We start from the raw sequence: 27,663 nt of genomic DNA, 5'->3' as shown, positions 1-27,663 counted from the left end.
TGCTACTAGAGCATTAGCACCAAAGACCCAAGTGACCCAAGTGGTAAATCTGTTCTAAATATCTACTATACCTACCTATTTCCGTATATTTTTTGCAAAGAACATTGAATTAAGTAACTACTCAAAAAAAATATGAATCTTTTATACTAGAAACTATGTAATGTATACAGAAACTTTTCAAAGAGAAGAATTCTCCTTAGCCCAATTTGAAATACAAAGACCAGCTAACGAATATCACCTCCCCCCAAACCCCTTCCTTTCAGCTCGATGAGTCGTGCACGAGCGCGGCCAATGCACGGGCCTTTAGATTATACTTGATCAATAATAACATTTTGATAATTTCAATTATATGATTAATAAAAAGTATGACAATAATTCTCTTGCTGCCGGTGAATACATAAAAAGCCCTGGCAAGCTCCAGACGGTATTTTGATTCCCTTACCATTCCACTACCATCCCCTACCACCAAAGAGCAAAATTACTTATGCAGCAATGGTGCCAATTACAGAAGCAGGAAAAAGAAATATCCCACACAGCGTAAACATGGCCTCGCGGTACAATCACGGTGTTCAGCGAGTTTTAGCAAAATTAGAAGCGTCCATAAACTCGGAAAATTATTATGAAGCTCATCAAATGTATAGAACTTTGTATTTCAGGTGAGTCTGTAATCCAATTGACCGATATCGCCGAGCAATTATTTCCGTATAATCGCCAATATGATTGCTTAACCTCTTCTTCCAGATATCTCGGGCAGAAGAAGTATTCGGAACTTTTGAAATTACTGTATAATGGTTGTACTCTTTTATTACAGCACGAACAAGTATGTAACACATCTCGCCGCCTTTATCTTCGTCAATCTCATAAATACGCTATTAAACAGAGTACCTTCAGAGTAATGTCATATTCAGCAGTTTTGGAGTATTATTTACAAATCTTATTCTAGAACAATCTGCAATTAAATTTCATTATTATCAGTCATCGTTACGTGCACTTTATTTCGTGCTGCTTTTCATTAAAACGATTTTGCAATACATCGAATCCATTTTTCACGAGTAATCGTAAGTTGATATGATTGACCATGTGTTCTATGTTAATCAAAATTAACTTGCTTTGTTAATCAAAAGTAACTTGTTATAAAATTGCACACATCTCTGCGCATTATATTGTAACTTATAAGCTCGAATAAATTATCTAATATGTTGTAACATTGTTGTGCATTCCAGTATGCCAGTGGAGCTGACTTAGGAATTTTATTTGTGAATGTGTTAACACAGTCGGGGGCAGAACCTTCTCAGAACTATTTCGAGAAGATTACAACCTTGTTCAAAGTAATGAGCCCTTCGTCACCCGAAAGAGATGTATTCGTGCAATCTGCACTCCGATGGAGTATAAAGAATACCGAATATAAAACGGGCCACCCTGATTTACATCAAAAGATAGCACAAGTGTTCTGGAGAGGTAACCTACGAAAGGGAAGATATTTCATATAGCTGACTATTATTATCAGAGGTGCATTATGAATTTGTTTTAGAAAAAAACTATGTTATGGCAAGGCAACACTTCATACACAGCAGAGACGGTTCTGGATGCGCCGCAATGCTCGTCGAGCTTCACGAGCAGCGTGGTTACACAAATGAAATAGAACTCTTCATAGCCCAGGCAGTTCTGCAGTAAGCATTTGCTTCCTCGACTCGACGTGCAAAGCTTTCAAATGTTCCGCGCCGACCTAAGGTGTACGTTGACTTGACGCTGTTAATCTTTTTCAGGTACCTCTGTTTACAAAATAAAGCGACCGCGCAGGAAGTTTTCAACTCCTACATCTCACGGCATCCAAAAATAAACAGCGGCCCGCCATATCTTCTTCCTTTATTGAATTTCTTATTTTTTCTATTACAAACAATCGATAGGTGAGTACACGTTACTATTACGTTAGCTTAATAGAGAATGGTTGCTAATCGATGAAGATTATATAGCTTGGAATTAATATTTTTCAGTGGTAAACTCACTGTATTTACAGTACTCTGTGAACAGTATCAAATATCTTTAGATAGAGATCCATGTTATCGACAGTACTTAGACAAAATAGGGCAATTGTTTTTTAATGTACCGTGCCCACGCCCTCGTAACCAAGGACTGTTCGGTTCGCTTTTACAATCTTTTTTTAATGGTCTTGAAGACGAAGATTCGGATGATGAGCAAAGAAATACAGCTTCGACATCACACACAGTACAAGATCTTGACTGACTAAAGGTTACGCGTCACTGTGCAATGGGATGAAAGTAAATAATAAACATATATGTATATATACATATGTGTATACATATATATATATATATATATGTGTGTATACATATATATGTGTATATATATATATATATATACATATATATATCAGTGTTCTGCATATTTTCAAACGCATTGTGCTGTTATATGAAGCTTTAAGAGAATACTGCATGATGAAATTTCCTTTTTTCAATAACTTGTATAGACAAAATTATTTAAGAAGAAAATATGTGGGACGCGTCGATAATTAATAGAGGAATTTTTCAAAATTGTAAGTTATGGATTCTCAACAATTTTCAAAAATTCACTTCTCAGAGAGCAAATCTACCCGGAATGAAATTTAAAGAAATTGACGATTCTTCAACGTTTCTTCTTTTTTCCATCATTGGGATCTATTTTGATACTACAATGTGAATTATAATTTGCTACGCTTATGTCGAAACTTGATCTATATTTTTCAATTATACCAACAGACTTCTATTTCAGTGTTGCTACAAATTTCAAAGTAAACCTGAACGTTGAATAAAATCCTTACAATCCGTACATCATATATATACATATATATATATATAAATATATATATATATGTATATATATGAAAGCAAATGTGTATTTGAGTGTAATTGCTGAAACGAAGATTTATTTTATATAAACTTAGTCCTGTGACAAATAAACGTGACATATATACTTATAGCTTCAGAAAATGAGTGCTTAATAGTATTACTTGTTGCTAAATTATTAAGCGAGTAAAGTGGTTCGTACGCAAGTAAATGTTGTAGCAACAAGTAAAATATTTATTTATTAAACTCTGTAATAATATAAACGAGATTGTTTAAAATTTTAGCAAGAAAAAGTAGATTACATATTTAGTTAACAAAATAAAACGGCCATGATTCTGTAATGAAACACTTTTCACTACTAATAAGGCAACTATACTATTACTAGGTATTGAATGGAAAAAAAAGTATGGGAAAAAACATAATTAAAGACATAGATTTGTAAGTATATACATGCGCGTACACATAATGTGCGCACGTGTATTATAAAAGTACATAAACATACACAAAGTATCCTTTTATTACCGGTATAGAAACACATTTTTTCACGATCGATGGACACGGCAAAGCGTCGTACAAATGTTGAAATTGTTGCGACACTTTGTACTATTTAATTTTCATTTTACGAACGAACATACGGGACTCCCCGTCAAAGGGAAATAAAGTTGTAGGTTTTCAAATATTGCATTGTCGAACATGATGTGACGATCACTTTAAACTTTCGTATTGTTGAATCGTTACGATCCTATTTACAACAGAGGAAACGGTGAATAGAGTGAGAAAGATTGATTTATTAAGTTCGTGTTATATTAATGTTAGTACTTGAAATTATATTATTGCTCCATGCCATTCACAACGAGGCAAGGAAGGAATCCAAATCTGAAGTGTTCGGATACTCGATAGTCGGTACACAAGTATATAACACACTGTTTACGAAAAATAACGTACGAGATTTTCATTACCCATACTTATCCAAGAATTCGTTTGAAATTTATTTCAACGAGGTAATTACACCGCACGAGTGAGTATATTAACCGCATCTTTAATATACTTATCAGTGGGAATTGAAACTAAAGAAGAAATATAAACGTTTAACTTTAATCAGCCATTATGTTCCTAATTAAAACTCATTTCTGTTACTTAACAGGATGCACGATATTGCTGTCTGTAAATTAATTGTAAACTTCAGTGCATCGCTAAACCCGTAAAACTGTTGGTATCAATGTGCGTTAATACATAAGCTAATTTATATAATACTTCTAATGAAATGTTGATTATCCGCATGACGATGATCCTTAATTACAAAGTAAAAGCATACAATTTTACATGCAAAGAAGAAAATGAAAATATTTAATGATACGATGTAATATAGATAAATATGAAATTAATTTATGCTGTTGAAACAGCCCGACTTATTTAACCTTTTATTTAGAGGTGATGAGCAATGAACAATAGTGCTGGAAGTATTTAAACATTTATGATAATGCAGTAACAGAATTAGGCAGATCGTTGACATTACGAGTGATTACAAGTCCCCTTTCCTACATGTAACAGCATAGAAATCAGGAAATAAAATTTAAATACGTAGGTTTGTATAAACTTGAAATTGTATTTTTAAATCTTTTAACTTTCTGTGAATAGTAATTTGTACAAATGGACTATACCCGCAGAGGTGCAAATTGAGCAACGTGTATGTGAAAATACGTCTAGATGCAGTTGCAATAAGTGCATACACTTTTAAACGATTGGCAAAGAGTATGAAAATCTGTTACAATATATAAGCAATGCAATATTATTATCCACATAATCTAATACTTTTAAAATGTAATTAAACACTTTCTTGTAATTAATTTCCTCATGTATTCGTAACGAAGATTTTTTAAGTAATTTATATCTGTAAAAATATTATGTATGTATATAAATACATATTTCACACCACAGACTCGTGCATGTATACATTTATATCCCTCGCTAGGTAGTTGATTATAAAATATAGCTCGTCCCACAAAATTACTCGAAAATATACGCAATGCAAAAGATTAAGATTACCATTGTTATAGAAATATAAATGTTCCATAATCAGTACGTTTCAAGACCAGGAATGGAAAATTGTTTCGAGAAAGTTTGAACTTCTTCTTTTAAAGCTGCGACTTTAGCTTTAACGCCATCATCGGTCGTTAATACCTTCTTAAAGTCGACGAGCTTAGGGCCAGAAATACGAGACACTTCCTTGACCAGTGACAATCCTGAAATACAGAAAATGTTTGTTATACATTTTATAGGTATTAGTATTATTTATATCATCTTCTAAGTGTACCTCTGTGTATAAAATTAACAACTTCGTCGATATCTTTCTCAACTAAGCCACGGGTAGTTAACGCAGGCGTACCAAGTCTGATACCGCTAGGATTCAACGCGCTTTTATCACCGGGCACAGTGTTTTTATTGCAGGCGATACCGATATCCTCCAAAACCTTTTCTGCTTTAGCGCCTGTAATACCTGTGGACCGTAAGTCAACCAGTACCAGATGAACGTCAGTACCGCCCGTGCTGATTTTATAGCCACGTTCTTGAAGACCCTCGCAAAGTCTTTTCGCGTTCGCTATAATTTGCTTTTGATATTGAACAAATTCTGGTGATTTAGTTTGCTTCATTGCCGTAGCAATTCCTGCGATTGCATGATTGTGAGGTCCACCTTGCAGGCCTGGAAACACAGCCTGATTAATTTTGCTTTCTAAGTCGTACATAATCTTCTGTCCGTCTTTTCCAGTACTTCTAATTCCTTTACGGAAAAAGATAACACCTGCTCGAGGTCCCCTAAATATTAAGAAATCAGATGTTATTAACATGGCCGGCAATAATTAAATAGCTATCCAAGAAGGATTACCTTAAAGTTTTATGAGTAGTAGTCGATACAACATCGCTGTATTCAAACGGACTGGGGATCAATCCAGCAGCGACTAGACCTGCTACATGAGCCATATCGCTAAACAAATACGCACTATTTTCGTCCGCTATTTCTTTAAATCGTTTATAATCTAAACATCTGCTGTAGCAGGATACACCTGCTATTATAATTTTAGGCTTAAACAATTTCGCATTTTTCGCCAGTTTATCATAATCGATTAAACCAGTTTCAGGATCAACTTTGTATGGCATCGATTCGAAGAATATCGACGTCGCAGAAATTCTTTTATTCACTGTGAAGAAGCCTGCAAAATATGTAAAACAATTTGTAATCTTTGCAACGTCAGGACGCTTAATAGTTTGATTGATTCAAGAGAAATTTATACTACCATGGGTGAGGTGTCCTCCGTCAGGAAGATCTAATCCCATTATACGTTCATGAGGTCCGATTAAGCCTGTATAAACAGCAAAATTTGCCGGACTTCCCGAATACGGTTGTACGTTGCAACCCCATTCCTCTGGATTCAAATTGAATGCTTCCAGAGCACGTTTCTGAGCCAGCAATTCGATTTCATCGATGTATTCGTTTCCTCCGTAATACCTGATCGTAGAAGGGCATAATGCATTTCAGTAACTTTATAAGGAATATAAGAGAGCAAGAAATAATGAACTAGGAGAAGTATACCTTTGACCGGGAAGACCTTCGCTGTATTTATTATGAGGGCAGGAGCTCAAGCATTGAAGTACACTGAGAGATGTGAAATTTTCACTAGCAATCATTTCGAGACCACATTGCTGCCTCTTCTTCTCTTTCTTCAACAGTTCAAAAAGTTCCGGGTCCGTCTCCCAAACGTTTTTATGAAGGATCCCAGTCATATCCTGTGGAAAAGAGGACACTCCTTAAACTTATTCTTTCCTGTTCAAAATACTTAAGCACAGCCTCGGTAACGTAATAATAAATCATAATTTATGGCTGCAGTATTTCATAATTTCCCAGATACATGTGTAACATTGCTCTGCGAGGGGCATTACAAAACGTTGCTTATTTATTATTTTCGTGACACTAAAATGGTTCTAACTGATAACCCCGCGCGCGGTGTAATGACACCATTTATTAAATAACGTCACTTATTACATTCAGTCTATAATTAGTTTATTAAACAATAAGTGTTTATTAAGCAATAAGTGTTTAATAAACTAATTAGAATATTATTTAAGTTATAAATTTACTCACGGCTTTCGGTGCGGAACAGGTGGTCGAGTAGCGTACGTTACGATTTGAAATTCCGAAGACTTCTGGAACTTGACCTTCAAGTCCGCGACGTTTTATCCGCTGCGCGCGAGCGATTAGCACGTCTTTAGCGATTCGAAAACCGCGTCGATTTAAATTCGACCAATTTCGAATCATAGCCGAGCTTTTCTTAAATCAAATACATATTATAACAAGCTCCCGGAAGGTGTGAAATCGACGACGCTATAAAGCACGAGGCGCGTAATATTCAAGTTTCTTACTTTGAAATATTTTCCGATCATTTATCTACGTAACGTCTAAAGATTACTCGTTAATCAATCGAAGAATATATTCAACAACCCCCATGAATGTTAACTAACGAAACACCTGCACTCGCCGTATTCCTCATATTAGCACGAGAAGTTTCGTAAATAAACAATTAAAATTTATACAAAATTGTTACACCAAATACAGTTTAAAGCTACGTTAAACAGAGTGAACAATCTACGCGTGCTTTTGCAAACTTACAATAACAATCCTCGATAAAAATGAAAATGATAATTGCATGTGATTCGATTAAATGCCACTTTTAACATCGAAATTGTCGAAAGAAATACCTCAATAGTGAAATGCTATACTAACAGCTGTTGGCAGTAATACAACTTCCTGTTACAAATAGCGTTTTTCTTTTAAAAACAAGGCCAAATCTGATCCACGTTCTGCCATAAACGTGTATCGATTTAGTTAACGTATAACAAAATTATATTATACCATATAATAAACAATTTTGGTCCATAATGCGACTTACTATCTACTTCAATTTCTGTACTGATAACGAGCAACAATAACAGATTTTACGTTTTTACTGTAACGGCACTGCTTGGAAAGTAGTTCACGATCCATGTACTTTCTGCGATTACGTATACACGCGTCTGTACATGATCGAGTTTCTGACTGGTCAATCTAGTCGACATTTTTATCAAGAGCTTTAAAACGCTTTTCTCTTATCGTATTATAAGAAACTTCGAATATTCTTGGCGCTCTCAGCTATTATTCCTCGCCCCCAGATTCTTTCGTTTCTTAATCGCCTTTAACCTTTGTCACGTACTATAAGTTTATACAAATCTATTTCTAGAACGAAGAAATTCGGAATAAGATTTCTACGAAGAATTAACGTAAAAATGATATATTGCTAACAGTGCTTTCTGTTTCAAATTGTCGAAAGAAAAAATACAGTCCGGCATGTCCAATGAATTCGTAGCTTTTTAAGCAAAGGCATGCTTCTAACATCCGATAAGCCTATGGTCAAAACGAAATCAATTAATCACTGTAAACTATTTCCCCGGCCGCAAGTCCTACTTTTACGACAGATCGACGTTTTTTCGTCGAAAGAATAAGAAAAGTGTACCTATGGATTTCTGCGAAGTGACTAGAGATGGAGCAGTAGTACGATAAACTATTTGTAGTGGGAGTGGACCATCGACGGCCTTGAGCGGCCAGTTGATTTTGCTGCGACTGTTATACTCATGCTACTAAAATGCTACGAGAATCAATGCAACGAGCATAATTACTCTCATTAATATTTGCATACCGTACCGCTACTACGTCTATTTTTATGATACTTGCGGATAAATTATCGAAGGAATACATTTCAGGATAACTGAGGATAACTGAGGAACCTTGCAATCAGTAGGCACTATTTCCATGCGAGAGACGAATCATTGAAAGTTGTGAAATAATATTTTACGTTACGTAGTTACACCAATACCTTATTTGTTACGCGCGTTATGTATAGTAATCGTATCTTACTAATACAGTTTTCGATACGAATGTGCGTTTAGCAATACCCAGTGGAAAATCACAGAACGCACAGTACGATCAAAATAAAATATGGGAAAACAACTTGTGAAACATGTTTGGCTCGTTCGTACATAATCTTCTAATAACATACTTTGTATTTTCTGGTGTAAATTAATGTTTTTCCACGCAAGACAACATAAGATGAACTTTACATATGAAAATGAAGTTTCCATACTAATTATTCTATTCTATCTATTGAATAAAGTAGCTTCTTCAGGCCTATAAACCCAAAATTATGTTTGGCTTGACTTTATTAACTCCACGCAACTATTGACCCCATGTTAACTTGAACTATCGCGCAGAAGTTACAGTAGTAGAAAAATGTTAACTCCTTCTATACCATGAAGATATTACAAATTCGTTTGATTTATAATCCGTTTAACATCTTTCTATAATTCTTGGAAATACAGTTAAAAAAGCTACCTTGGTTGGCAGTCTTGTGACCACGGTGAATTTATACATTATTGAATATATCTCAAATGATTTCAATTGCATAAAGAAAAGAAGAGCGATAAATTATATGCCTTCAACCCCTGTCTTCGAAGGAGAATAAATCGGTTGAATATCTATTTTGAAATCATTCTGTCCATCTGTATGGAGCTGCTGTTAAGTTACTTATACTATATGCAAACGAAATCTCACGATTAATCTTCCTTCCATAAACAGTGCTAGGACAGATGTGGTGGAAACAAGCATACATACAAGAAATAAACAACAAATAATATCACACGCAAAAACGTATTTACAGTTTTAGTATTAATTAAAAAGGGAGTCGTTTTAATTACGTTTAATGTGTATATACAAAGCTTTTAAGTTGGAGGTTCTATATAAAGTAGAATCGTATCCAAATATTGCATTTATAAAATATTGTTTTTATAATATGCTATAATGGCTAAGTAATGATGATTACATAATATCATTGCCATAGCTTGACGTACCTCCTTATTTTTTCCTCCAAATCACTTTCTTACGAAACTGCTCTAAAATCTAATACTGTTCGAATCCTTTATAAAAATAATATTAAACTATACATGCCTATGAAGATTAAAAGACGTAAAAATTGGATCGCCCATTTGGAGCAACCAGTGAAAATCATATAGTATTAGTTTCGTCTTTTTATTAGCAATTATCTCTTTTATGCATACCTGCATTGCATTCTGCTTTTATTTGCTTAGAAAAAGAATTATCGAGAAATTTATATAGATGAGATTTACAATTGCCATTGAGCAGCTGCTACAAAGTTAGCTGTACAAAAACACAGAAATGCGCTAGAAACTTATTACAAGCATTATGTATCAGAAGTGCGCCCTTTTGCAGATTATTTATTACATACGTCTGATGCTTAATATATATATATATTTTTTTTTTATTATAATACAATAACTTAAACAATTCTCTTCCAATAAAGTTTTTATGATTTCGTGCAAAAAATACAGAGTTACTATCAATATCGTCGTAAGGTGAATGTCCCAATTTCTGCTCATGTCCCCATTTCTGCTAATTTTGTATTTTTCTTATTATTATAAGCGTTACGTTTGTACTATATTTGCAACAAAATAATTTTAAATTATTTGAACATTTACGCGAGTTGCACGAGCTTGGGGCTAATCAAAATGCAGCATAAGCAACGAAAAACTTTTAAAATGAGAGACTCATGATTTTTCGACCGTGTTTTAGCTGGTTGTGCTAAGGAACAGCATCACTATTGGTATTCGATAATTAGGCAGAAAATAGTTTTTGCAGTAAAGGTTCTTATTTAATAACAAAAACAGATGCTGTATTGTGCTCTGGATGTAGATTTCTTTTACTTTTTTTAAATTTTTTTAAGTAGAAAACAGGTGATTAGGTTTAGGGTCAAGTGAATCACCGTCATGTCCGCATTTCTACTCCCCAAAATTTTAGTAACATAACCTCACAATTCAATATATGCTGTAATCTCTATTTCTATTCGGAGGCATTTTATTTTTTGTTTATCATTATTTTATGCTTTACTGTTGTGTTATAAAACATCTCCATAAGAGATGTAACTTATTTTAATCTGAAAAGGCAACATATTATGCGAGCAGAAATACGGACATTTAGAGCATTATATTTAATTACAAATTACTAGTAGTTAAACATCTTGAAATATCTTTCTTAAATAGTTTTCGACTGGTTGATTTATTATGAAAGAATTAATCTATTACTCTGCAAATTTTGGTCACAAACAAATTTTTTACACCGTCTTTATGACGAGTAACCTCTTAAATTAGCAGAAATTGGGACATTAACCTTAAGTATTCGTACTAGTTTCAACTCCAAAATCATCGCCATCAACGGTATTCATCGAGGAACCTAGCAACGAAATATATGTATACAGTTCATATATATATATGTATACATAACATAACAACAAAATGTAATTCATATTCTCAGAGCTTCCAAGCTAACACGTACGATGATTTTGACTTCTGTCCTAGATCAAAAGCTATCATTTTACATGTGACTCAACGAAACGGCTCTCTGTCTGTTCCTCTGTCTGTACTTCGTCTCTATATATTATTTAAAAAATGCAGTCAGGAACATCCGCGAATATCTCAATATCGTTGAACGAAATTTTCATTGCTCGACATTGAAAGAAATACTTCGGTACTTTTAAGTGTCTCGAAACCTGTAAATTTCCATTCTCTTTCTATTTCGCTCGCATGAATCTAAGAAACAATGAAAATCGCGCCCGTTCTGTGTAGAATCATGTATCAGGGCGAGAATATTATTTCATCCGTACTGCACAGAAACAATTAGAATGAATTTTTCGAAAACAGAAGTACGTAGTAATCTGTTGGCTGTTTACAACGGCATTTGAAGCACGTACATCAGTAAAATTGTCGGTTGTAAGTAGTCAAACTATCTGTACAATCACGTTTAGATTTTTACAAAGTATTGCAATAGGTATATCCTCACAACTAGCATGTCCAGTTTTCGTGTTATTTCTCAGGTTGCATAAGTTTCATACGTATTGTTCGTTTATAATAATATTCACCAATGTTGAAATGCGCTATAGAAATGTGACATCGCGAAGCAGGACAATTCTTTTTTATTACAAGAGCTATACCTGACATGCTTCTTCAAATTATATATTGCATAATATATATATGTGTGTGTGTATATATATATTATAATATATATTATAAAATTATCGTTTCAACTGAGTTGCAGCAATTTATTACCCTAACAGACTAACAACTAATTCGACTGAATTAAATTTTCTTAATTCGACATATTATTTAAGTTCTGCTCGCTTTCAAAACTTTTAAAACCTCAGTTTCTTTTAATAATAAATCGTAACAACCTAGTCTCTTAGAAAGAAAAACAATTTTATTAAATAAATTGAATAAATTGCTCCATCTTCCAATAGTTAATAACACTCTTAGGTATTTAGGAGCTATGAAGTTTAAACGCGTCACGACGAAAGACTTTAATCACGGTTAAGGCAGGAGAAACACTGAAGAAAATCGATTCATAAATAACAGGAGATCTCGTATAATGTCGTGGCAAGTCTTCGTGCGAAAGGTATTCGGAAGTAGATTTATGATATGTAGGTGAATTAAAAATAAAAAGACTGTAAAATATTATCTAATAGAAGAAGATGCTACCTATAACGATAAATATGAAATCGTGAAGTGATTGTTTCCTCTTTTAAATAATAGTTTAGCTCCCCGCAGTGTTTTCGCTATAGTTTACTTACAGGTTCAATATGCGATGAATTAAATTATTTACTATGCTCGACGCGTTTCTTTTTTTAAATTAAAACTCTGCCCTCTTGAATATGTTAATCTACTGTTATATATTTGCAAAATTTTATAAAGACTCGGTAAAATATATAGGAAAAAGACGCATAAAACACACACAAAAAAGAATATATTCAAACGCAAAAAGCTCCAGGGTGTTTGGAAGGCAACTCAAATTTTAATTACAAATCATATAGCAGGTGTTTTATAGTAATTTTCTTCTTTTCTTTTTATATCGCATTTCTTTGATTACATTTCCCCCTTGAATTAAGTATCGATAACTATATTTTAATGAACAAACAGAGATGCATGCTCTAAGAAATGATATTACGAACGAGATGTTGACATTGATCATTCTTTCCCGTGAAAGTTACGTTAGTACGCGCGGAAAATGCAAGATTACAGGATAGGTAACTGTAAGTCTGCGTTTCAAACATCCTGAATATAATATAAAACAGGAGTATGTAGACAATTCTTTTTTGATAATGAGCGTTAAGTATTACATCACGTGGAACAGTACAACAGTGTTTCTTTGGATCAAGTTTAGATGAATACAAAGATTTTACGTGGCAGGATCGAATGACGAGAAATTTTGATAAATTCGGGTGTTCCTCTACAGAAGGTAGTACTATGCTACATTTATAAATACCTCTTCTCCGTTTCCTGGCACGAGCATTCTTTATTCTGCGGGCGCGATCCACACTCTCACTTCTATAACCGGATTATGTGTTTAAATAAATCCCTGCTGCTCTTGATAGAACTGAACGCATCGAAAAGCACCGCCTTCGAAAATATTTTTAAAACGATCGCCATCAAGCAGTAAAAATATTTACAAACACAAAATATTGATTTTCGCATATAGAAACGTGTTTAATCCGTTGTCGGGAGCATAGTAGAATCGACGTAGTACTATAGATCCAGCCACTACGTAAAATCCATGTCGATTCGAAAGGAATAACTTCCATGATGCATAAAAGTATCATTGCATGTTGAATACAGTCTCGTAATCCATCGTATACAAAGCGTAGATTTACCTTTCGTTAACATGATCATAATATTAAAACCGCGCACTATCTGGCTGAAGAACCGAATACATAAACGCATTTCCAACCATTGTGTGTCAGACGTCGCTTTCTTACTATAGAGTCGTATAAATTATATGAGTGCCTGCCTAATGTTATCTCCTCTTCGTGTGATGAAAATTTTAATTGTAAATCTTAATGGCCTTTTCGAGGTAGTTGATACGAGAGCGCTTTGGCGCTTTGTTGACATGTTCCAAGCCGAGCCAAGGCCTGTGTTGCGATGTGCCTACGTTTAAAAGTGCATAAACTACAAAGTTTATTCTTTGTCAGCGTCAATTTAAAACTTTATACTACAAAGATCATACGATACTTTACTTAAGTCAACTAATCTCTATTCAGTTTCGGTGCTGTTTGATACACTTACTCTGACTTGGACGAGTACGGAAATCTGCGAGATCCACGCAGTATTCTGGTGAATCCACAATAAAGTGTGGTTTACCCATTGTCACCAACGCGAACTTAAACTTCAAAGTTTTTTTATGAATTCTCATAAACTATCAAAGAAAATTAGATGGGGGACACCTACCTTTTCGAATTCCTTCTCCTGTACTCCCAGCTTCTTCAATAGTCTTTCCTTCATCTGCGGGAAAGGCTCGCCCTGCGAACACACGTGAACAACCAGAGCGTTTATATTTGCAAAGCTAGTGTGCCCATTGAGAAACATACTTCATTGTCCATTCGAGTCTGCTTACTTGTTTAACTTTAAAGAAAAAGGGAATACCAAATGTTGAGAAAACCTCCTTATGAAAGTGCGCGACAGGGATCAACATCTCGTCCTCTGCTAAATTTAACTCGTCGTTTGGAATCTCTTCTATCCTGTATAATTTTGTCACAGACATATTTAAATTTTCTAAGCGTACATCTTCTCTCGGGCCAGGCGACAGTTTACTACAAGTCATTTCTAGTATTCTTAACTTCCCAGATCCATTCTCAGATAACTCCACCTGCTTCGTAGCTTCTTCCAGCAAAGTAGCTACAGTTCCATTTTTATTAGGATAAAGAATAATCTCTTTCTCTTCTTTAAGAGACGGACCGACCCATATACACTTAAATTGCTTCTTGTTCTCAAGCTCGTTTACTCTAATACTGAGCTGCTGGTAATACAACTTTTTCAGCTTCGGTTTGCAATAAGAAACCAAATCTTTCAGCGAGCCTTCGAATGTGCATTTCAATGGATGTCCGGGCGAGTCTTTATAACTATAAATAAACGGAATAAAGTTCTCGTACATACGGATTACAATTATTAATAATATCTGCGAACGCTTCGAATAAACAAAAGCCTATTCTGTTATACAAATCTGCAGGTTCTTACTTTTGGCATTTAAAGAACTGCAAAAGATACGGGTCTGTGCCAACTCGTTGCGCCACAGCTTTTGCCATCTGATCGTATGTCATTCTTAGCGAGAGCTCCAGTGTGAAGCCTGGATCATTAGGAATCGTTTTATCACAAAACGTAACTTCTACTCTATAGAATAGGTCCCTGAAATGCAAATCAAATTCACATACAGCTGTCCCTCGTGGCGGTATAGATTCCTGTAACTATTTACGTAACTTACTTGAAGTATTCTCTACACGTTGGAAGCTCGTACATTTGATTATCTCCTTCCTTTTCGAAAACAATAATGTCCCCATCCATTAATTCGTCAAGGACCTTTTCTAACGGCTCTGTTAAGTTCTCTATCTTTTCAATCAAGTTCGGCTTGATTTCTTCGTAAAGCGCTAATTCTGTACCCGGTGGGAATCCAGCCCTTTCATTTAAAATCGGTATAAGTTCCTCTGTACAAAATCGTCATAAAAATTATTCTCCACTGTCGTGAAAATAAAAGGTTTAGATTAACAATCAAAAACACGTGTCCTAAATGAGGATGCAACTGAAATACTTCCGGAGGATCTATAAGTAGTATCGTAAGAAATACGTTAACAGCATAGAATACATACAATTTCTAACGTCACTTTAAACAATTCCACTTAATAAATAGTTATATCGAGAAACGTATCGGCCTGAATTCTCTGTTCTCTGTTGTTTAAAATGAAACTTACGGACTTTCGCTGTGACAGGCATATAACGATGACCGCAATAATGGATCTTCCTGTTCTTAGGGTCGTACAGTTTAAAAAATAATAAAACATCGGTGTCTTTATCGAACGGCGGCAATGCTGTTAAATCAGAATCTGGGGGAACAAGTTCAACAAACACAGTCCAAACATTTGGATTCTCTGCGCACTGATAGATAGATTTCTGCAGATCAAGTTCTAATTCGAGCGGCATCGGTCTACAGGTCTGATTAGTACGTACATTCAATGGCCACACACGAATTTGCTCTGTTGGATATTTCTGTAGACAAAGATACCATAGATTAGACGCTTCCGCGAATTAGGCAGCAGTATTGTGTTCGCATCGTCGATTGGAATAAGATATAATACTCGAGACATTCTTAAATATTGTGTTTTCAATCACCTACCGTGCTCGTAGACGATCAGAACAGTACGGTACAAAACCAAACTAGTATCACATATAAAGTCACGGAAATGTGGCGATATTAACCAACTATTTGAAATGTAGTATGATGAGAGAAATAGGATGAAAGATTTGTCAAGGAGTACACTTACCAAGCTATCGCTCAGCAATTCGAGAAACTCGTGCAAGGTGCACTGCTTACGTACGCGAAACACACGATACAAAGCATGCTCTGGATCATACAAGTCATTCCCTTGGTGACCGTCAAAGTTATCCTCAAGAAGGACGTTGACAGTTATATACAAGTATGCTTCCGTTCTTTCCTTTCTTCTTATTTGTTCCAGCCTCTTCTCCTCTTGCAGCCTCTCCACCAGCTAGACCAACAAAATTAAAATTATCCATATGTATACTAAATTCATCTCATTCGTAATTTTTTTTCCTCATCTGTCTTCTAAAATTGAAATTTTTAGAAAAGCAGCATACTAGTATCATGCTTTTGTGATTCGAGAACAAATAGTATTCGAATCATCAAAAGAATGAATTGTACTTCTCATTTATGTAATTTTAATTTTGTTCATCTGCCGCAATACAGACTACTGAGTCAAACAATTACACAATGAAAATTATTCAGCCGTGAATGATGGGATCATGTACTGTACTTTGAATTTGTTATAGATAAATTTAGTGGGGTGCATGTAATTTATCTTTCTGGACGTTAGTAAGTATATTGTATTCACAGGAATGATATTTTGATTTCTTAGATGGTACTTACGAGCTCTACGATTGCATGTTACAAAGCTGGCCAATGCTTAATCAGCTCGATCACTAATTTTAATGAAACTACAACACATCGTCTGTTTATTACACATTTCATTTGAAATGGGAATATTACTCGTATCGATGTCACTTATAACACACAAAATTATCACGCCTGTGCCAAACGAGTAACATTTTCTAAATACATGACCATCATTTATGCCGAATAATAATAAAATATGTAATGTATAACCGTAGTAGTGTGGAGATGCTTTTATACACTTTAAATTGCTCGTATACAGATATGTTTTAAACGAAAGATACAGCTGTAAATTTCAGTAGATAGAAATTAAAAGTGGTTACGAATCAACTAGCGTGAATTCTATTTCTCAATTTTTTCTAGTATTCAACAGTTTATTCCATACTTTTTCATTCCTTTTATGTCTAAAATATTATCATAGTATTTATAGGTACTTTATAGTTATGAAGTATTCACTCTGTCGATGATGCATTGAGTTTTTTTTCTATTTATTAATATGTAACAACAAATAAATAGGTAGAATCTGTTGATGGTCATAGTGACTATTAACATTGACAAAATTTAATGAATTAACGACTCGATTAATTGATTCAGACCTTATTAGAAGGCTCGATATCCTATACTTTATTATTAACGTTGATTCAGTTATTAATTTACGAAAATCACGGATCTGATAATATAAATCACATTTCGTCTCACTTACTAAACGACCTTCATTAAATAACAAACACACCGTAGAAGACGTATTAAGGAAGAAGCCGATATTATTAATAAACTCTACTTATTGTTCACTCTTCTCTTTTTTTTCCCTTTTCTTTCAATGTTATCTGTTTTATGAGTTGAAACTCATTGCTTCAAATTAGACTTTTTAATATTTATCTCACTATATTAACTAATAAGTCTTTCCTGCCCTTATTCTTCTTATAGTTATTCACACATTTTCAATCTACTCTGCGATATGTCTGTGCATTTTTCATCCAAAGCTTTAGAATACTACAATACAATTATTCGTTTTAGATATAATATTGTACAATATTTATTACAATAAACATTTCAAAACTGTTCTAAGGCTCACCATGATTAATAGCCTAATAATCAGGATTCTATGTCAACCCGATTGTAATTCATTTTTTTTGCTTTTTCTTCATAGTAACTCAAGTGCAACGCGTACATTAAGTATAGCTGTATAACTCTCAGTCAACTAATATATACCGGCATGAAAAATTTAAATAACGAAAGAAATAAGTTAAAAGAATTAACAAAAATTTCATTTTTACATGACTCAATCGTCCGTACAAAAAAAATCCTCTGTCAAAAAGTTAAAAATATTTTCATTCGAATGAAACAAATCTCTATATACCAGGAATTATTAAAAGTCTACCTCGTCAGATACATCTCGGAGAAAGAGTGATACAAAATTTTACATCCGATGCTCGTCATGTCAGGATGAAATATCCCTTTTATGTAGATGCTCGATTACTCGATTGAATGTAATATAATGAAATTTTCTTATCATCGCGGTTAATAAATATCAGCAGAGTAATGCGCGCGTGACACTTTAAAAATGATCAAGTATGACATATTACATAGAACATGTCGTATCTGAATATGGACACAATGTATATTAGTATCAACATTTGGTGATATAACAGCCAGTAAGCTGATAACACTATAAATTTCTGTTCATTAAAAAATATTAAGAGAAATTTTATAACAAATATTTGAAAATATATGTGTATGTATATATAGGTGCTAAAAAAAATATTAATTTATTAAATTTAATTTGTAGATCTTATTTTCTGATTAATTGATATATCCAAAATATTGAATTTATTCGAATACGTTCCTATTTCGTTAAACCCATTTCATTTTTGCGTTTAACTCGATGTAAATGTTTTATGAATCTGATGGTCTCATATACTATGAGCTAATTAGCTTAAAACATATTTAAGAAGTGGGAAGAGAGTTCCATCGGAAAACAATGCAAGCAATTTACAACTCTTTCCAGCTCTTTGCATGACATCTGTCGCTTAAAAATCATGAATATAGAGATTTGGATTTCGAGGATTTTGCGTGCACGGACGAAGAGTAAGAGTCGTAGTCTCTGTGTGTGAGTCTTTAACTGAGTCAGTCGCGTCTTTGTCACGTTCAATGTCGCTCAACTCCTGGGAAAGCTCTCTTTGAAGGACGTTTCTGACCTCTTGAGGTATATCCTCTTCCTTAACTTCTTGCAAGACGTTTTCCAACTCAGAGTTCCTTATGTACACCAACATATACGCGTTCGTACAATGTTTCACACCCACAGACATGTCCTCATCTTGACCACCATAATTATGCTCAATGGCTTCCTGTTTTGTACACCTCGAGACGACATCGTCGTCGAATTTGCACCACTGTTTCAAGATTAAACATTTAATTAATCACACTTGTATGCATTCTCTGTCGAATGATAATCGGCAGTAAAAGCGAGATACTGTTTAAAAATATATTACATAAATAGCATGCTCCAACAATATTTATGCGCATCTCCATTTACGAGCTATTCTATAGAAAGCTACACTTCTGAAATGAAAATATAACAGATGTACATACTTTTCCATCGCCGGCTGGATTGATAAATACAACATAATGTCCACCATGATTATCTCCGCTGTGAACTAAGACTGCGTGCAATGTATAATCTGCACTCGTTGCTTCTTTATTTTGTAAATATTTGCCAAGACTTATTTTGTCATAGAATTCAAACCTTCGTAGAATAAAATATACATATATATATATACATTTTTTAAAAGTGAAAAACATAGCAAAAGATAAATTTATTGCAAATGATTTAACACCACTTTAATACTGCTTACCTGTCATTGAATTTGACAGAACAATCTGTTAGTGGATCATACTGAAATCGCATTAAATGTAAATGTAAAACTGGAGGAAATGATTGAAAGATAACACCTTTTTCTGCTTCTTGTAATCCATGTTCTCCCGCATCATATTTGTTATCACCATCTAGACTTTCAGTGCTCACATAGTCATTGAAAGATTCATAAACTAAAATAAGGGTAAATCTCAATGTATTTCAATGAACAATATAACTTTGACTCGAACGGCAACGAAGATATCTCTCCGAATACTCACTATTTTTCTTGCCCTTTATATTTAACTGTATATCATAGAAAGTTTCAACTCTAGTTGATTTGTAATCAATATTTTTACATTTGATAAATGATACCATTTTCCCTTCGAATAATTTTGGTACAGTACCCTCTACGCATGTTCCTTTCATTTTGCTTTCCAACTTATCTAAAAGCTAAAGCAGTTATTAGTAAAAACAAAAACAAAGCGTCGATGGTAAATTATATCATTCCCTTACCACTCGTAAAAATTCTTGTACATCATGCTGCATGAAAGAATCCAATGTTTCCCAACCAAAACTTTTGGTTAGCTTCTTTGTACCTACTGGCTTATCAGAGAATTGCAATTCATGAAAAACCCTTTGTAAAGCCAAAGCGACGCTCTTGCTAGAATCATCGCTTTCTGTTGGCATCTTGTACACTGCTTTGCGTAACTGAAAACAAACGTACAGGTATTTTCACACATTTGTACAAACTTTTTAATTCAACAGGCACAAAATTCTTAAGGGCCATTCTAAATTCGCAGTTAACTTACCTGATTAGTAAAATACAAAGTTTGAAGCAATGAATTCATATAACATGTAGCACCTTGATTTTTTAAACCTACAAATCCTGTATGTTTTTTGCTATCCCAACTGACACCGTGTGGGGCATCAGCCATTACATGAACCTATTTCAAAGAATCAGATATGAGAAAAAGATCGTGTACACCAAATAATCAATAGCGTTTAAATTTTCCAAAATTATTTCGAGAGATTAACTTATAAGAATGGAGAACTATCTAAAACTCGTTTAAAGAGTATTGTTAAGTCAAAGAGCCACGATTGCTATACATCTTTAGAACGCGATTAATTTTATACATTATTTTAAAACACTACGCATCACTAACCTCAAGTGTAATAGAATCATCTTTAATAAAACCTTTATCAGGATCCAAGACATCCTGCCATGTCATAAAATGACTAAATCCCCAATCATTTTCTTTGTTATAGAATAGATGTTGAATCTCTAAAATAAGAATCCATACACTTAAGTATATCCAAGGATATAGAATCGTAATACTGAAATATTATAATATACGAGGTGCGAGGAACCAATCTAAAGTTCAAACGAAGAGGATAATACTTGGGGTGGGGGATGAAATATCAACATATTATGACATACTAACTTCTGCAAAATACTTCTTGGCCTTCCTTACAAGGCAGCAATCGAAGATCTGCCATTGCGTAACAACTCCAGGAGGCGGAATCACTTTCCCCGTTACATTGAAGGAAAAAACCAAGCGATCTTTGAGGTGATCTTTCTTGTGTCTGACTTGCCCTTGGCATTACCATTATTCTCCATGGCAAATTGCGAACATAACATGCAGGTGACAACTGAGTATCCTTCAATTTAGAAACATTTTCTACTGTGTAGCGAAATGATGCTTCTGGTCTTGCGTCGTCTAACAAGGAACGAAAACCAACATTAATATGTACCGATTCCCATTCACGCTTTAATTTAGTGTAATATTTCAATCTATCGTAACTGGTATCACATTCCATGATACAACAATGGAACATCTATTTAGGAGCATTCAGTCTATTTCTAACATTCAGTACGAACTACTCGAACGTAAGCATATACAAGTGCGCTTCTCGATTATACACCTAACAAAATGCTAAGAAGTGCAACTGCACGTTTCAAAGAAGTGCAACTGCACAATTTATTGATACGCATTCAAATCCGAATTGTCACGGTACAAGTCCTATTAAATTTCTTGTAAATGGATTCAGAATAATTTCTGTTTTCGGAAAAAGTTCTACCAATGCAATGGCATTTTTATCTTACCCCCTTCCATTTCATGATCTTGAACTATACAAGCTACGTCCGATTCTCCGTTCATAGGGCTGGTATCATTGCCATCTCCTCCACCATCGTTTGGTGTTTCTAAAAAATTAAAATATGCATAAATATGTCTCCTTCAAAATAAAACGAATAAGAGAAATTATAGACGGCTTTGCATAGAAAGGAGAATATGCGAAATGCTGACAAGAATATACTTTGTATCTGTTGTACATTAAGGGTTATATGTTGTGAAAGTAATGGTAAGTTCTCTATGCACCATAGATAACTATAGAACTACAATATTCACTTAATACTTTATGAAGATCTTAAAAAAGCCAAGTTATAAAAATATCCATATAGTAATTTATATAAATGTCTGATGCGAAATGCTGTGTCAAATCATTATGACATGATTAAAAGACAGATGAAGGCTTTCATCAAATGAAGACCTACGATTAACCATACATGTATATGGAATGCTATAAATATATAAAAATCCATTTGAACTGTTCTTAAATGAAACACACTTTCAACATGTACAATATGCGTACAGCGATATTACAAACTGTTTTCCTTTTCCAAAACTATAGAAAACAGCAACAAAAGTTGTTTCGTTGTTCTCATATCACATTACACTCTTCGACATAACAAATGAAATATCAGTACTGTTCCATTATATATGGTATCTCCTCTTTAACTTTTCCACACAAAATTATATATAAATCTTAGTATTTCCATGTGGATTCTAAAGTAAATATGCAAAATAGAAAAGTTTATAACGTTCCTCTGTCCTATTTGGCAGATTTGACGACAATACTCGAGTTGTCATAAAAATATCATAGTGGACCATAAAAGTCATGGAAACAGATTTTATCATTGACTTTGATAGTTTTAGAGAAGATAGCTTGTAACAATGTATGCGAGACGCCTTATACTTACATGTATATAATATATAGTATTGCTGTGCAAAAACACATACATATGTATACAGTATTTAATAAATTTGCATGATATCTTATGATATTTACTCTAATAAAGGATCCAACAAACACGATCGTTCACAAACTTGAAAACATCAGAGAAAAATGATTAGAAACAGAAGATGTAGCTCTGCCCCAATCTAAATACATGCACTTATTTTGAATGAAAATTCTGGTAACTGAGAGGAAAATATTTCGCGGAAAAGGGGAGACCTAATTGGGTAAGTGCATACGAAGGTGAAGTTAGAAATAATTCCTATAACCTTCAAAGCAAAAACAGAGACATATGAAACTGGCGATAAAAGTGTAAAAAATTTAAACAAAGCGAAGGAAAGGAAGGTGAAGAATACCTTCTTGTGTGTCCATTTCCTCGACTTCATTGACCTGAATCGGTACCAGTTTAAGCTGCTTAAGGCTTTCCTGGTCGTTAACGTGGTTCATCGCAGTGCCGATATTGATGGTCGTCTTGATTGCGCCGGAAACCTCGGAGGCGGCTTCCGCCGTCGAGGTTACTTCCGAAGGTAGTTGAACTGGTGTAACCACAAACGAATCTCGGGCGCGAATTGATTGTTGTCGTTCGATGCGCCGACTATTCTCGTCGAGGGCGAAAGGCGACTTCTCCTCGGGCGAGCTTTCCTCGGGCCGCTCGCTTCCAATCGGTTCAACCGGGCTCGCGTCACTACCACCGCGACTCGACAGCGACGTTGTTTTACCGCAAGACGACGATTGATATTTGCTTGCGATGCGCCCAATTTCTGCGACTATCAAGTGCCCCCGCTTTTTCGGGGGACGCCCACAGCATATATTCCAGCCTCGTGCGATATTTTCGTAATTCTTACGTTCTTCCTCCTCTTGTCGCCACGGCTGTTTCTTTTCTTACTCTCGTGGCACCTGTCCTGCTCCCACTTCGCGCTCCCCGTAAAGTACTCCCTCGCTCTTTCTCGGCCGATCCGAGAAACGGTTTCCGCACCGCGGGACCGGCGCGCTACTAATCGGGAGACCTACGTACTTCTCCCGAACCACGACTCCTTTGCGTCTTAATCTTAATATCTATTCCAACCTCTGCCAACAGGTCACCGTGCGTATCAGTCTCCCTGACGGTGCTTCCAGGTGTCTAGCGTGGCCACCGATACACTCAGCTGACGTTTTCGCGGACGAAGACAGGACGATCTGCTTGGATGATCGCCTCTCGGATCTCTTTTACGCGAAAATAAACAAAATGGCGACGGACCGCACTGATCTCCTGCCTGCCTAACTGTTCTGCATGCAATTCGTATAGGGCACGGAGTCTTTCCCGCTCATCAGATGGCACACTCGACGGGCCGTTTCGTTCCGCCGACGCGGCAAATTCAAAAACTTACGGCGCGCGTGGAAAAACAGTTCACGAAGGCTAGGCGAGGAACGCGGCTTTGTATTTCATAACCGAGGAATGAAGAAACGAGAATAATTTTGAGAATCGTTTTATAGACGTGTCCCGCAGTCGTGTTCACGCCTGGCAAACATTTTCAATTGCCCAGCATTAATTCCCTTCTCGCGTCTTTTCAAATCGGTTTTCGCTTTGCCGCGTCGATCCAATCGCGCAACTTGCATGCATACACGGGCGCACACACGCGCAAAGAATTATATAACATTTTGACTGTAACAAAATACACGTATTTCATTATTTAGTTCTACCCTGAATAGAAAAACGTGAGAATAAAAAAGTACAGATCGGATTTAAAATGTTGCGAAAAATTTTATATACGCTAGCGATATCGCATATTAATCTTTGGAATTTTTTAAAGTCTGTCAACAGAGTATGCTCTTACTAGACTCAACTCACCCCATGCTTACGAATAATTCTAAAGAACTTCAAAATCATCTGTGTAGTACTATATATATTAATTGCAAGGCGCATATTTCTTTCTGATAATTTCTATTTCATTTATTTAAATCGTGACAAATTTATTTAACGACTTTAATCATCTGAATAAAATTAAAACTATTTTTCGTTATTTTGCGGACGTTACAAATACATTGTCAATAATGTATGTAGTTTTCGTACAATAAATATAAAATCTACAACTTTTCGAGTTATTATACATGGTTCAGGAACGAAGTAGTAAAATTAAAGGGTGGATGTTAGTAAAATATAGTTCTTTCTTTATCTTGTATTAGATGGTGTGTATAAGCAAATGTACAGAAAATAATTATTTCTTGGACACGTTGAATCTATTCCTTGAAACACAGTTTATAATTCTCCGGTCACAAATCTATTAACCAGTGGTTAGCTCGATTTATTTCCAAAAGAATGGTTGAATACGTTACAAACTTTAGAAAATCAAGAACTCAATGACTTCGTTGTACAAAAATTAAGAAAGATTGACGAAGGAATATACATACTTGACCCATTTGGTACATACGCAATGCGCGCCAGAGAATTTTAAAGTTCTTGTTGATAAGAGATATATACCCATTATTAATTAAAGGCAATACCAATAATTAAAAAGTGCTATTTATATTTTATATAACTTGCCGCGTAATACTTTCTCATTCCAGGGATACATTTGTCAATTACTGTATGATTTGTATGGCTACCAAGTTCTTGGATTAGAAAGAAATCAAACAAACATAAATAATGCTTAGAGCAGACAGAGAAAAGTGTATTCAGATCCATTAGGACACGTTAAATACAGCTGCTGTGAACACTCGGATATCTGTTTAATTGGTTTACACGCTTGCAGAGATCTTTGCATATGTATGTCAAAAATATTTTGTAACATGAAAGCAGCATGGCTCTTTGTCACGATTCCTTGCTGTTACCACAAACTTTCCATATCGAAAAGTACTAAATAAATACATCACCTAACAATGTTTTAATAACTTTCCATTATCTGATAGTCTGAAAGCTGTGATCGTTAACAATAATTTTGACATTAGTTTGTTCCTAAAGCGACCATTTTTTGCGATTATGCCAAGAATCAGCGGATAGATGGAATAATATGTCTATCGAAGCTCACAGTGAACATGCTTTTTACGTTCTTACAAGAGCCCTCCTTCAATTATATGCAACTAAAAGTGTGTATGTTTTACGCATTTTTCGCAGCAGTTATTTAACCCTCAAACACCACACTGGGTCACCGTGACCCAGGCCGTTTGGAAGATTCGTGGCCATTACTATGGGGGAACAAACTTTGGGATTTGGGATCTCTACTCAGGGTTCGGCGGGTTTAAGTCTCAGTGGTGAAAGGGGAAACACCTACAGGAGGGGTGGTAATGGTGCGTGAACTGACGGCAGCGCCAAGCCAGCCAAATGGCGCCAACGCGAAGCTAACCACGGCCAACCAGCGTCGCCGGGAAATAGATTGTCGACGCTGGTTGATCGTGGTTGGCTTCGCGTTAGCGCCACTTAGCTGGCTTGGCGCTGCCGTCAGTTCACGCACCCATTACCACCCCTCCTGTAGGTGTTTCCCCCTCCAACACTGAAATTAATCGCTCCGAACTCTAGTCTGGCTTCAGACGTCTTTAATGGTCTTTAATGTCTCTAAGATGTCTGGGTTATTCATTATGTAATTATATCCCATCCCATTAAAAATTCGTTGAATTTATTTAAATTTTTATCATATTTCCGCAATCCATGTATGTATACCCATAAATACTGTAATTATATTGTAAATAAGAGATAAAATACTATGTAAAAGAGTGTATAACGTATCACGAGTTCCTCATTCAAAATTATTATATTTTAGCCACTTCTGTTTGTATTTAAAATAATGAAATGAATTCTGGTTTTACTGAAAGATGTATTATATTGTATGCATTCGAAAATTTATCACAGTAATAAATGCAGTAAAGATTCTACAAAAATCGCAATTATTTATTCGTATACCTATCAAATTTTATGCAGATCGCGTTATGTTATGAAACTATAAAAATAAATTGAATACTAATAATAACAGTAACCTTAATGCTCATATTTTTTTAGGTTTTAATGTTTCGAACGAATAAGAGGCAAGTATAACCTGTATGTAACAAGCAAATGAGGTTATACATATAAATCGTTTTTTCGCTTTCGCAGACTAATAATTCATTTATCTTAAAATATTTGATACATTATTTAACTTTTTAGAACAATTTTCAGTGCATTACCACTGTCACACTTAAATATAAATTAAATCTATCATTAATACTGTATAACTTTCTTACAAGTATAATTTAGAGCACAAATAAGAATCTTTTACCACAAATTTTAACCAAATATATAATATAAAACATTCATGTAGCGATACGAATAGATTTTATAAATTTCTGATTACCTACTTTGTTATTCTTAAAGAGGAGTTCTACACTTTTTTTTTAGTATTCAATGTTTACGCTGTGCCTTGGTTAAATTTTTTGTGCACTGAACTTTACCTCAATGATTGAATAGCGTTTAACAAAGCTTGATTTTCTAAATATACATACATGTATATATATATATATATATTTAATACTAGATCTTCTCATAGTTGTCTATATATTGCTTTGTAATTAAATGTTATGAACTATTTAACATCAAATTATTGTTGTGGATATATATAGCTTTATGTATTATATAATACTGTAATATTTCTACACGGTACATTAAGCCCCTAAGTTAATACATTATTATGCATTATTGTGTAAGAGGAGCGACAGAGTATACGTACTCTGTAAATGTAAGAAGACATTAATCACATTTATATGGTTGTTACGTTGACCTTTAAAAATATATTTAATTATTAAGTGATATACTAAATATAATATACTAAAAATAGTTTTCTTTT

General features: G+C 34.6%; 3 protein-coding genes, 1 long non-coding RNA gene and 1 pseudogene across 9 annotated transcripts; 3 read left to right on the top strand and 2 right to left on the bottom strand.

The window, feature by feature from the left end:
* The first annotated feature begins 494 nt into the window (after positions 1-494).
* On the top strand, positions 495-4,570 carry LOC143369714 (Golgi to ER traffic protein 4 homolog). The gene is made up of 6 exons (XM_076814010.1): positions 495-656; positions 742-820; positions 1,224-1,458; positions 1,532-1,670; positions 1,767-1,907; positions 1,995-4,570. The coding sequence occupies exons 1-6, from the start codon at positions 544-546 to the stop codon at positions 2,242-2,244; spliced, it is 957 nt and encodes a 318-aa protein (XP_076670125.1). The 5' UTR covers positions 495-543; the 3' UTR covers positions 2,245-4,570.
* Shmt (serine hydroxymethyl transferase) lies at positions 4,430-7,915 on the bottom strand. Of its 3 annotated transcripts, none has more exons than XM_076814004.1 (7): positions 7,787-7,915; positions 6,982-7,167; positions 6,433-6,626; positions 6,137-6,348; positions 5,728-6,052; positions 5,158-5,657; positions 4,430-5,086 (listed from the first exon to the last, which is right to left on the bottom strand). In XM_076814004.1, the coding sequence occupies exons 2-7, from the start codon at positions 7,153-7,155 to the stop codon at positions 4,920-4,922; spliced, it is 1,572 nt and encodes a 523-aa protein (XP_076670119.1). In that variant the 5' UTR covers positions 7,156-7,167; positions 7,787-7,915; the 3' UTR covers positions 4,430-4,919. The 3 variants fall into 3 exon arrangements, with proteins under 3 accessions (XP_076670119.1, XP_076670120.1, XP_076670118.1); XM_076814005.1 differs by having other exon boundaries at positions 6,982-7,162; positions 7,787-7,809; XM_076814003.1 differs by lacking the exon at positions 7,787-7,915 and having other exon boundaries at positions 4,430-4,734; positions 4,890-5,086.
* A 1,634-nt stretch (positions 7,916-9,549) lies between these two features.
* Positions 9,550-11,292, top strand: LOC143369717 (uncharacterized). The gene is made up of 2 exons (XR_013085472.1): positions 9,550-10,298; positions 11,116-11,292. It is a non-coding gene; the product is annotated as an uncharacterized LOC143369717 (long non-coding RNA).
* A 512-nt stretch (positions 11,293-11,804) lies between these two features.
* On the bottom strand, positions 11,805-23,754 carry Usp7 (Ubiquitin-specific protease 7). Of its 4 annotated transcripts, none has more exons than XM_076813991.1 (18): positions 23,230-23,754; positions 21,903-22,001; positions 21,241-21,516; positions 20,962-21,080; positions 20,608-20,742; positions 20,312-20,506; positions 20,077-20,248; positions 19,797-19,989; positions 19,534-19,687; positions 19,140-19,334; positions 16,298-16,519; positions 15,728-16,022; positions 15,244-15,463; positions 15,000-15,167; positions 14,380-14,884; positions 14,214-14,285; positions 14,052-14,151; positions 11,805-13,934 (listed from the first exon to the last, which is right to left on the bottom strand). In XM_076813991.1, the coding sequence occupies exons 1-18, from the start codon at positions 23,318-23,320 to the stop codon at positions 13,810-13,812; spliced, it is 3,336 nt and encodes a 1,111-aa protein (XP_076670106.1). In that variant the 5' UTR covers positions 23,321-23,754; the 3' UTR covers positions 11,805-13,809. The 4 variants fall into 4 exon arrangements, with proteins under 4 accessions (XP_076670106.1, XP_076670104.1, XP_076670103.1 ...); XM_076813989.1 differs by having other exon boundaries at positions 11,805-13,913; positions 23,230-23,470; XM_076813988.1 differs by having other exon boundaries at positions 14,052-14,145; positions 23,230-23,470.
* LOC143370072 (uncharacterized) lies at positions 23,337-26,105 on the top strand (annotated as a pseudogene).
* The last annotated feature ends 1,558 nt before the right edge of the window (positions 26,106-27,663 follow it).

The sequence above is a fragment of the Andrena cerasifolii genome, chromosome 6, assembly GCF_050908995.1.
Source record: "Andrena cerasifolii isolate SP2316 chromosome 6, iyAndCera1_principal, whole genome shotgun sequence".
Classification (NCBI taxonomy): Eukaryota; Metazoa; Arthropoda; class Insecta; order Hymenoptera; family Andrenidae; genus Andrena; species Andrena cerasifolii.
This window is presented reverse-complemented; position numbering and strand designations above follow the sequence as displayed.